General features: G+C 43.0%; 1 protein-coding gene across 1 annotated transcript in view; it reads left to right on the top strand.

Annotated features, from left to right (window-relative positions):
* shisa8b (shisa family member 8b) overlaps window positions 1–8664 on the top strand; it is a gene marked incomplete at both ends in the record, with an annotated part of 28083 nt that extends 19419 nt beyond the window's left edge. The window contains 2 exons of the mRNA XM_079183283.1: window positions 3093–3206; window positions 8030–8664. Coding sequence (XP_079039409.1) covers window positions 3093–3206; window positions 8030–8664 — 749 coding nt within the window. The remainder of the gene's footprint in view (window positions 1–3092; window positions 3207–8029) is intronic.
* Between the last annotated feature and the right edge of the window lie 3742 nt (window positions 8665–12406).

Raw genomic sequence — 12406 nt, 5'->3', positions numbered from 1 at the left:
AAGAAAAGATGACCAACTTTAGAGGACATCGCTGAATGAAAAGCTAGTAAATCAAATCAATTTACTAAGTGCTATTCTGAGGTACTTTACTATTCTGCTGCTTTGTTCCTCTACTCCACTCCATTTAAAAGATAAACATTGTACTTTTTACTCCTCTGCAAGTATTTGACAGCTGTATTTACTGGGTCCTTGGATTTGACATCAAACGTATGATCATCTTATTAAACATGAAGTGTTGGTATACATTAAAGGCCTGGCTGGCCCTCACTGTAGATTAGACCTGCCCAGGTTGGAGTTGTGCGAAGCTATGCTGGGATTTATGTGAGAAACAATTAGTGCAGAGACAGTTTTTTTCATCTGGTAGCACACAGTAATAACTTGTGTGTACAAATTATTTTCTTGTTTGCATAAGTAAAAATGTTCCAGGACTTTGAAGATAGAGATGAATCATTTAGCAAAGTGAGTACTTTTGACACTGCAAGTACATTGAGCTGTTTTACTCTGAATGATTTTACTTGTACCAGGGTATTTTTAAACTGTGGTATCGTTACTTTAACGGAAATAAAAGATCTGTGCTATGCCAGGGTAACACACACACACACACACACACCAAGTCGTTCTCTTCTTCCCTCAGATCTGTCAGCCACACTCCTGAATCGTTTAGACAGATGATACAAAGGAAGCCTGATCTTAGAACACCTTGTACACCTTAATCGACCGCTGCCTGCAATTCCCGCTGAGAGAGGAGATATTACATAACTCATTAAGCAGCGTTCCTGCCCTCTTGTTCCGCGCTTAAAAGATCTCGATGCCAGACGTTCAACTTGGTGGTGCTTAATGGAGAAAATAATATGTGCAACCATGCTGGAGTTTTAACATCCACAACCCTGAACCAGAACTTCTCCTAATTCCCTCGGTTACTGTTTTATGTAGTGGCTTGCACACCCACACACACACACACACACACACACACACTTACATACTAACTCCATTACGCAATCACCGAGACCTTGTACCTTAAAAGAGGGTTTGGCCAAGCAGACAGACTCATTAAATTGCTCTTGTTTGTATTTCTGCGTGGATGAGTGTAAGTGCAGATGGGCATGAGGACATCAGCATGGGCATCGTGTGTATCACTTCCTGTAAAGTGAGGTCATTGAGTGTGTGGCTCAAAATAGAATAAAGTTGATTTTGGGAGAAAACCCGAGGATATATCTTTTCTCCAACGCTCAATGCAAAACTGTTTTAAAAATCTGCTGCGGGAGCCTGAATACAGCTGACTTACATCTGCTGTACTTACAAACATCTGTCAATACAGGATAATGCTGTAGTTTGCCAGAAATCTTACAAATTTGATACCAAAACAAAAACAAAAGCAGGACTTGATACAACCCTGGGAGAAAGATGTGATGGTACAGTAGAAATCTGGCAAGAAAGAATTATATTAAATATAAATATAAAAGATCTTCACAGGAAAACTGGTTATTTTTCCACCAGTGATCAGAGTTATGTGGAGTTATTAAATTTGAAAAGCATTTACATCAGTGGAGAATGCACACACACACACACACACACACACAGAAGACTTCAGAGACCTGAGCTTCTCAACCAGTTAATATACAGTGCCACTAGTGTGTGTTAATCATTCATCTGTTAATCAATGACGATGATGATGAGAAGATAGTAGATGATGATGGTGGTGATGATGAGGATGACGGTATAAAATGGGTCTTCTCCTGATAATCCACTAATTTGGCACATGCTGAATTACACAAGAGGATTTTCCTGCGTCTGCACACACACGCAAATACACACTCACAAACGATGCATCTTATAAGATGTGAAGCATCCTCCTAGCTAATCATCTTAAACTACAGCATATTGATAATAGTGTGTGTGTGCGTGTGTGTGTGTATAAAGTGAATGAAGTAGAGGCTCAGAGTTATAAGTGCAAATGTTGTTACTGTAAAGACTAAGTAACTCTTGACATTTCTCCACCCCTCCGCCTACAGCATCATTTTCTAATTTTTTCAACTGCTATCCTCCACATCTCTCTCTCACTCTCTCTCACTCTGTGTGCTTCTTTCCTGTGTGCCCGTCTTAGAACTGACTGTCACAGATGTGATGAAATCTTCTGTCTCTGATGCTGCGGTTCTCCCAGCGCTACACACACACACACACTCACACACACACACACACACACTTATGCAAATAGACTTGATTTGTGCATGGCAAATTGGCGAGCATATCAATACGCATTACTGTCAATTTCACGCACAAAGAGGCACTGACACAAGCACGAACACACATTTTATAGGTTAAAGATGTTAAAACAATAATGCTACCTACCACTGATGTTGTTGCTCTCATCCAAATGTCCTGATAAAGCACGCTGTCTATGCTTGTGCGAGTGTGTGTGTGTGTGTGTGTGTCATCGGACATTCGTGAGTGCTACATGTGTGCTCATCTATCCCTGAGGCTGAGATCAAGTGTGCTGGCTGCATCAATGGACTTCATTAATGCTAATAGCCAGGGCTCCACTCTCTCAGCTAGTTTGTTCCATTGTTCATTAACCTCACTTCATTTAGCATGGGACTGCCTGGCCGTCAGGCCTGGGACTCCTGTCTAACACAAAGTCCCCGGCCTGGAGGGAGACAACTCGTGTTAATCCGGCATTTACGTGATGCTTCCACAGTCCACATTCCCACCTGTGAGATTCCCAGTTCAACCAGTGTTAAGAAAAACAAAGGTTGCACTTGAACACGCTGCAAAGAAAGCTGATGACCAGCTGACCGCCAACATGCACGCACATCTGCTCTCTCTTGACAGCAAAATAACTACTCAATGTTCTATATTATAATCCAAAAATCATCCTGGAGAGACAAATTGAATTAGCCCACCAATACCAGCCTTTTTTAAAAACTCCTCATTATCTGCATATGGCAACTACAGTCTGGTTCCGTCATCTTTAAAACACTACGGTTGTGGTTATGATGGAAAACATAAATTGTACATATGAGACAGGACACACTCTGGACTGCTGTAATCTCCACAAACTGACTCTGCCTCTCTGTCTGCTTGTCTCCTACCAGAACAGTACCATCTGAATAACTCAGCTTACGGGCCGTTTGGACAAGGGCTTCCACACCCACACAGCAACCACAGCATGGTGGGCCTCAACAAATACACCTCCCTCAAAGCTGTGGGTAAGTCGACACACAAAATTGACGCTGACTCCGACTGGCACAGTAACCTTTGGAGTACAGCAGGCTGGCAGTACAGCAGGTGTCAACTGACGAGAGTTTGTTTTCGTCTTGGGAAACAGAGAGCTGATCTTATTAAAGCCCACGCTGCTCCTGTCTGTGGTGGGATTGGTTAGATATTAGTAACCGTCTCACAGTGTGACTGCGTGATTGATTGATGAATGGTGGCCTACAGACAAGCCTAGGGAACGGAATTTAACTTTACTTAGAGAGAAAAACAACTTTTTTTCCCCCAGTTTGTCTCTATTCCTAACATCTCCATCTTACATGATTTTCATATTTATAAGAAATGTTTAGGTGTCCCACTTGCACACTAACACATCATTGGTGGATTCGTTCTAATATCGGCTGCTTTGATCAGTGTTTTGAGTTTTAAATCTTTAATGTATGTACATTCCACAATATTTAGTGAAGTTTTGAAGAGTGAAATGTATTCAATTGTAGTTCCCTCAAGAATTCCCACAAAACACTTTATAAAAAAGGTATGAATCATATACTTAACTAATGCATGACTCATGATGATTGAATGCATGAATCACTGCAGGAGGCATCATGAATTCAGACCCATGCATGTGCTATGCCCCTCTGAAAGCAGAACAGTACCTATTTCAATATACATTTTTAATTTTTAATCAAAATGGTCGTCAGACGCAAACGTTAACATGTTGCTGCATGACTCAGTGGTATTTATTCCACATTTACAACCTGAGTTGTTGTGGTTTTTTCCATTGTTATGAGAAATTCTCTGCACCTCATTGTTTGCCTCAATATTACCAACCCGACCAACAAAGGAAACAAATGCAGGCCAGAGTACGGCGGATCATGACTTTGCCATCCTAAGAAAAACAAATTGTCAAACTGTTAAAAAACAAGATTAAATATGTCTGAAATGAACTTTTATGTAACTGGAGTCCAACTAATTTGGTTCCACGTGAATTAATGTATGAAGTAACTGTGAATTAGCATTCTTTAATTGAGAATCTATGAAGTCTGAACTAAACACATGAAGTCATTGTGATGCATCCCTTGAATGGGCCCTGATGCTAAATTACCGGACTCGTGATAAGCCCCGTCATTACTCGTGTGTTTTATTAGTAATTTTTTATATTTTGTTTTCATTTATTGTCACGCTGCAGAGCCTATTTGCTCTGCTCTCTCTGTCGGCTGAGCCGCTCCAACGACAAACACAAATACACACAAACACAGATACACACAAACACAGATACACACAGCAGAGAAGACAACCCAGTGAAGTGAAGGATACTCAAGTTGACGGACAACTACGCTTGTTACTGGAAATGCAATAAAATATTTGTGGGTTGAAAGCCAATACTTTATCAATACATCTGTGCAACAATCAACGGCATGTAAACAAAAGTGAAACCTAATTAAATCAGCTGTCCACAGTCTCTCGCTATGTTTACGCGCGCACAACACGCACAACGGCCAAAAGCTTTTTCTTTTGTTAACTTCTCTGTTGGCTGAGTGGCTGAGACAAAGGAGCCAGAAGGACAGAGGACAGGAGGACAGAGGACAGGAGGACAGAGGACAAGAGGGCAGAGGACAGGAGGACAGAGGACAAGAGGGGCAGAGGACAGGAGGACAGGAGACAGGAGGACAGGAGGACAGGAGGACAGGAGGACAGGAGGGTAGAGGACAGGAGTACAGGAGGGCAGGAGGGCAGAGGACAGGAAGACAGGAGGGCAGAGGACAGGAGTACAGGAGGGCAGGAGGGCAGAGGACAGGAAGACAGGAGGGCAGAGGACAGGAGTACAGGAGGGCAGGAGGACAGGAGGGCAGGAGGACAGAGGACAGGAGGGCAGAGGACAAGAGGGCAGAGGACAGGAGGGCAGAGGACAGGAGGACAGAGGGGTATTTAGTGGGTTACAATCTGCCACACACTACTAGATGCAACTAAATCATACACATTGGGCCTTTAACCATGTATTCGATTTGCACCCTTTGCAGTGTTACCGTTTTTGGCTATAAACGTTATAATGCTAAGCTTCACATTTAATTGATTTATCAAATACTGTATGTTATGCAGCACTACACCAGTTATGGTCACAGTCTCTGCTTCATGACGGTCCCAAATCCCAATTTACTACCCAATATAGAGAAAACTATTGAGTGTGAACCAGGATGCAGCATAAGGCTAAAAAGATACTTCACAGTATCACAAATGGACACAAATCTATCCAAACAGACTATTGACTTTGTGCACAACTTTCCTGAATGTAATACATTTACTACACGTTTTTCTAACGTAAGAGATTTGTGATGTAACTGTGAAGCTACTACAGCACCAGAAAAGACGCTGTAGGGTTGTTACCAGGTGATTGTTCAAACCCTTTCATGTCGGCAAAGGTCACACATACATGTGCTCTCGTCCTTGAATAGCAGTGGGTGTAATAGTGTACAGAACAAAGCAATCCTCTAAAAGGGAGCCAAAGGCAAATCACTTACTTATTATGATAGATAGTTTTAACATTGATTAACAATGGAAGGTTGACTGAGATCGAGAGTCATTTTCAAGCAGCTCTTTGCACACATACAGTACAATTAGATGCCCGGATAGAGCAAAAGGCTACCTTTGGTTTACAAGCTAAATGATGTTAGCGTTAGTCGGTTGTGAATGATATCTCCAGGTGACTTTTGAATGCCTCCGGTTAACTCGTTATGAAACGAGAACCCAGTTAAAGGGCGTTAATATACACTTGATGGCTACATACTTTAAAATAAACTTCAAAAGGTGGTTAAAGAAATATAAAATGATTAAAAAAGACATGAACTGTCAGATAATGTAGGAAGTGTGCTTTAGACGTACAGCTTTACCAAATGGTCTGCAAACAGGACATTCAGATATTGCACAACTTCATATGAACATTTCCTTCTCAAAGTTTTCGACTATTTTCAATAATTACTGGGTACAAAATAGTAGCATTTGAAAAAAAAAAAGGTGAAAACAAACAGCTGTTGTTAGAGGACTCCGGCTTCCGGACAGAAAATGATAAAAACACACAGAGACAAGGTTACTGTTCATGTAGCCAGGAAGCTAGCGGCGATGACCTCAGTTTTTAGTTTATTTAAATAATTCTCTGTGACATTCATGCAATGACACACACACATGCATGCACACACACACACACACTCCGGACTTAGGGCGAGGGTATTTATAAACCTTCATTGCAATGTCCCTACATCCTGACACACATACCTTTACCTCCATCATCTCCGTTGCACTCCTCAGTTTCCCCCCCCCCCCCCTCATCACTCTCCCTGCCCTATGCCCTCTCGTATTCCAGCGAGAGAGGAATACCGCTAGAATTCACCTTGAGGGCATACACCAATTGGAAATACTTAACTCACCAGCTTTCCCCTTTGATCTTCTTCAAAGCCTCCACCTCATCCTGACCATCCTTTGCTGTCCTCTGATTCTCTCTGTGTGATCTTTCAACTCATTTAACGTATTCTTTTTCTCCTGAATTTCTGGAAACCATATAAGTAAAGGGAGAAAAAGTGACCTCTTGTTTGTGGTTCTGATGGCTCACACTGACCCATCCTGCCAGGCACTGCCTTTATACTTTTTTTAATATGTAATACTTATATTTATTATTTGTCAACTCGCTTTTTAAACTATCATATTGTTTCATCCTTTCCTTCCTTCAAATTCACTTCCGCCGTCCTTCACTTCCTCGTTGCTGTCCCTCTTCTAACTCACCTCTCTGATTACCTTTCATCATAAGTTGAACTGTTTTAGTGTTTTTAAAGTCAGCAAATGTGCTCAGTGAGTGTCAGTTAACCAGCAGTAACTCACTAAAGTTTGCTAACATTAGCTGACATTAGCCACCATAAGCTCCTGGTCATAACAGACCAAGAGAGGCTCAAGCGGCAAAACCCCCGAATGTATCAAGTTCAGAGCGGGTTTTACCGTTTAACAATTTAAGTTTGTATTTGTAAGAAGAAGAAGAATGTGTTATCTCTTTTTTTTTAAATTCCATGGTGTCCCTTTAAAAGTTTCTAAAATACTTTGAGGAGCACAAAACGACAACATTGCTGACAGGTTGGAGCCTCCAGGTCCAGACATAAGTGCATCATGGATTACTGGTGTGATTCAGTCGTAAGTGTTTCTACAATGACAAACTCCGTGTTTACACATTGACAGTTCATTTGAGGCTACTTCTGCATGTGACTCAGAACTGGATCAGACTGTGACAGATTGAAAATGACTCTAAAGTATAAACAAGTTTAAGGAGCCCACAGCATGTGTTTGCTGTACTGGCCTAGTTGTTAAAGGTTACAAACAGAACACAGTAATTTATAGAATTACTCCCGTTAATTCTAATTTAAGAAGAGTAATTTTGTGGGATTTTTGCCTTTGTTTGATAGACACAGTGCCACCTAATGGGGCGCCCACTCTACCAAGTGAGCTTTTTGTGTCTTTGGTGATCGTTTCTATCGGTTATGATGCATTGTGATCACGACAGTAACTGCGGAGATTTGGTGATATTGTTACAATGATCTGCGACAGGGCAAGAAAGGCGCGGTCAGACAGTTTTACCGAGAGTACCTAAAATATTTTACCTACATAGTTAAAATGTCTTCCAAATGAGTGAAGCTAACATGCTCATGTTTCATCCGCAATTACTTGAGATAGAAATGATGTCTGAAACTACGTAAAGAATAAGTTGCAATAAACAGAAATTATACTTTTTAACTCTCTGATGAATGTTACTTTTTCTCGCCCACCCTTTTCTTCGTTACAGCGCACAGTGCGTCTCGTAGCTACTACAAGAGCTTCCCGCTCATGGACTTCTCCCAGTACCAGCCTGTGGCACCTCCCTCCTTCCAGCATGTGCCTGTACAGCCCAAAGAGAAGTCCTACATCCACCAGCCTGTGTCGGCGCACCACGACCTCCACGCCCCTCTCTCCATCTCCATCCCTTCAAGCCACCTGGAGCAATCGCACCTGCCCAAAACAAGCATGCACCCGCAGCTCTCCAGCTCGGCCTTCAAAGCCTGGGAGCCGACAGGCCGCCACGTCCACAGGCAGGCCTCTAACCCGGGGCACGCCCCCTCCGCCATGCACAGCTCTGCCCGGAGACATGGCTACTCGACCCGGAGGCAGCGAAGCATAGAGGACATGCAGGACATCTTTAGCCAGCCCTACGGAGGGATGTATGGAGGAGCTGGAGGGGGGGCAGGGCAGGGGCAGCACATACAGGGGCAGCACGTGCAGGGGCAGCACGTGCAGGGGCAGCAAATACAGGTGCAGCACCTACAGGGGCAGCAAATACAGGGGCAGCACGTCCAGGGGCAGCACCCATCCCAACCCTCCTACTACCACCACAACAGGCAGAAGAGCTACTCCACCCACAGTTCGACTGAGGTGACCGTCTGAGCATCGAGGCGTCAGAGAGCGGCCCGCTGTAATGTTTGACATACTAACAAAGAGCTTTGGTGTTAGCTAAATGCCAGAGTTTGGGACAGTTGGCCCAACAGGGGAGGAGTATTAAGACACATTCGGATTTACAAGATGAAAAGGAGTGTTTTGATAAGTGGAAACAGTGAGATTCAGGAGAAAAGCAGCGTAGCAGAACCACTGCTCTTTACACATTAGGTAAAGATTATTATTGTACTCCAGCAAGGGTCTTTTACATTGATCATATAAAGTATATAGACTGTGCCTGAAAGGAAATCTACCACTCTCGGGCTCCCAAAGGTCACACAGCCTTCACAAATTCTCAACCGCAACAGTTTTTGTGGTTTCATTGTGGTTGTACAGGCATTACAGGAATAGGCAATGGAGACCGGAACAACTCTTCCATGTACCAGATCTTAGAGCAGAGCTTCATTTTGTCTGTGAAGAGGTTTTACTTGTTGGCTTCCTGTCAGATTTGGCAGACATGCAGAATGAGTTTGTGTTAGTCAGGTAAGTCCGGTTGAATTTAGGTACAGTAGGTCATCAACACATGTGGCGGTAGAACAACAACCTGGCTCATGGTCAGGTTTGCTGGATTTGTTGTAAATGTGTTGAATAACCTTTAAGATTCATTTCTGTGGTTCACCTACGTGAGTCAGACCTCAGGAAACGTTCACCTAAACTTGACACTGAAAATCTTTTACCTTTATTGGCAACCAATAGGAACTGCAACACACAGCATGTAGCCTACTGCTAAACCCACCCACTACTCCCTCAACCTGAAAGGAATAGTTCAACATTTTGGGAAATACACTTATAGGCTCTCTTGCCTGGATGTATAATCCAGGCGGATATAGCGTTGGAGGCGGCGCCCCGTTCATTGAAGTTGCTCAGTTGTGCACGAAGCAAAAAAAGTTTGTCTTCAGAGAATAATATTTGGATACAATTACCCGGATCTTCAAGCGATCTTCCGCATAGAGCCATAGCATTGCTACTACCGAGCTACTACTCCTACTATTCCCTTAACCCCGCCTCCCAACCCAGCGTCGTTCTCAGGCTCATTCACATGAACGAAGGAAGGAAAATAACTCTGGATTGGCTATTGTTGCATTTTACAACGTTGAGAGCCTTAATGATTTAAATAAGGGCTATTCAAGTGTTGGTAAAGGGAAGTTGATTTACCGAAAAGAAAAAGATCCGCTGGGTTACAGACGTCTCTTTCCCAATTGGGAGTTGTTGGGGGAAAGTCTTTTTGGGCCCAATGCCATCACGGGATGGACCTGGACATTGCAAAGGCACCATTTGTCCACTTTGTAAAAGAAATAGCTTCAAAGCCCTCACATCTGAAAGTGGTGTCAATCTGCTCTTCTCACTCCATGCATGGAAGCGAATGAGCATATTTTCCAAAATGTTCAACTGTTCACCCCTGCATGTAGCAACAGGGACCCGTACATTAGCAAATGAAATAGGTAATATATCCCTATTATATAAACTGGAATAATAATATTCTCACCATTTGTTTTTTAATGTCACAAACATGAGATTAGAATGTTTTCCCTAAAATGCTGTGGTTGAGAAGTTTGGGAGTCCTTCATAAATCTTCATCTTTACCTTATTTTAAGCATGAATGGAGCATTCGGATTTAAAGTGAAACCCCAGTTAGAGCAAAGTAACTGTTGATTTTATATTTCACCAAGTATGATGTCTACATTCTAATTTGCATTTATTTTAGATAGGCTTGACATTTCTCACTGCAATCTATACATGACATACCATTTAGGTCCGGTGTCATCATAACTCAACTCTAAATAACTCAGTTCAGGTCATTTCCAGGCCCCCATGCATGGAGGCCTTCTTGTGCAGTTCTATGACAAGTTTCCTCCTGTTCTTGTAAAAAAAAAAAAAGACCTCTTTTGCATCCCTCGGTCTACCTCCACGCACAGCCGCTTTCTCCTCGTTTCTTTCTCACCCCCTCTCGGCCTCTCCCACCCTCTCTCCACGATGAAGCGCTTTACAGTCTGTACCATCGGGCCAAGCACACAGGGACAGCGTCCCCGGGGTCACATTAACTTGACGGTGAGGACAATGCCACCATCACGTCAGCTCCCATCAGCCTCCATCCCGACCAGAGAGAGGGAGAGGAGGAGAGAGAGGGACAGTGTGAGAGCCAGAGGCTGGGACTCTTTAGAAAATGAAGAGAAAGGGAGGAGAGAGATGAGGAAAAATAGACAAACAAATGAACATGGCCGTGTGTTTTGTTTCCTCGGGGGATGGGGAAAGGGAAGAAGTCACTGTGGATCTGGGTCTCTCACTACCAAGCTGTCTGGGTCTTAACTAAGAGTGTGTGGACGTGTGTGGATGCCTGTTTGCCATTTCCAACCTCGGGCAGCATTGCAGGGGAATTCACTGAGGCACCTCCAGGCCTGGAGCGTTAGACATTTCTCATCTCGTCTCCGAAGCATGTACAGCAAAGGACAGTGTCCACAGCTGCTGCTACGAACTCTCAACAGTTAATGCAACGCATTCACCCAACTTGTTGGTGAAAGTTTATGGCCGCAACACCCTCAGGAAACGCACAATGAAGTGAAGTGTTAACAACGATTGCACGCATGTCCAGAAAAAAAGCTTCCATAAGGGTCTGTTCTAATAGTGCTGCTGTAAGAGCAGAGAGGATTTTGTGATGATGAACATTTCATTTGGTTGAAGTGTGACGTGCTTTTGTAGCGGATGAATTAGGAGTCAAACAAAAAGAACAAATGCAAAGTAATAAACACATCATACACATAGAGTACAAAACATGCACTTCTAAATGAACAAACCCCTCTTAGCCTCTAAAGTGGATATAAAACATCATAAAGCACAGACATCATTGAAATTCACTATAGTTAGCCGAATCAATTAATCTGGTGCCAGCTTTGACACACGCATACATACACACACACACACACACACACACACACACACACACACACACACACACACACACACACACACACAGACACACACACACACACAGACACACACACAAGTGCTACCTTAGATTTCGCAATCCTGTACAAGTCTGAGTCCGAGTCTGCAGTCTTCACCTTCATCAAATCCTTTTATATCATGCTGTATATTAAAGTACCACATCTGAAAGCGAGCATCTTAATATCTTCCCAGATGCCGGACATGCTACCAATTAGGTTTGGCAAACACCTTTTTTAAGGGACCAGTGTGTAGGAGTTAGGGGGATCTATTGGCAGAAATGGAATATTCCTATTTTATCATTTGTATTAGTGTTTAATCCCCTGAAATTAGGAATGGTTTCGGTTTCGTTACCTTAGGTCCTCATCACAGAGTCTGTCATGTTTCACCGGCAAATTTTCTACGGTAGCCCAGAACGGCCAAATCAAACATTGGCTCTAGAGAGGGCCTTTTTAATTTCTATGTTGAAGTGGCAGCTTGAATTTTGGTAGCGCGAATGCACAAGAAGGCCACCATAATGGTTCTTCTACACACTTGGAAAGACGATATTCAATAGGTTGCAATCTGGAAACTCACCACTAGATGCCACTAAATCATACACTCTGGTCCTTTAAGCCTGCAGTAATTGATTTTATGGCCGCTTGGAGGCAGCAGAAACAATCTGCGAACCACACTGACATGGCAAACTTGTTAGCGAACGGTTGCCTATTTACACATGTAGAAGATATGAACCAACATTATCATTAATTTTGTG

This window comes from Pholis gunnellus (assembly GCF_910591455.1).
Source record: "Pholis gunnellus genome assembly, chromosome: 21".
Lineage (NCBI taxonomy): Eukaryota > Metazoa > Chordata > Actinopteri > Perciformes > Pholidae > Pholis > Pholis gunnellus.
Note: the sequence above shows the minus strand (reverse complement) of the source record. Positions and strands in the feature narration are given on the sequence as shown.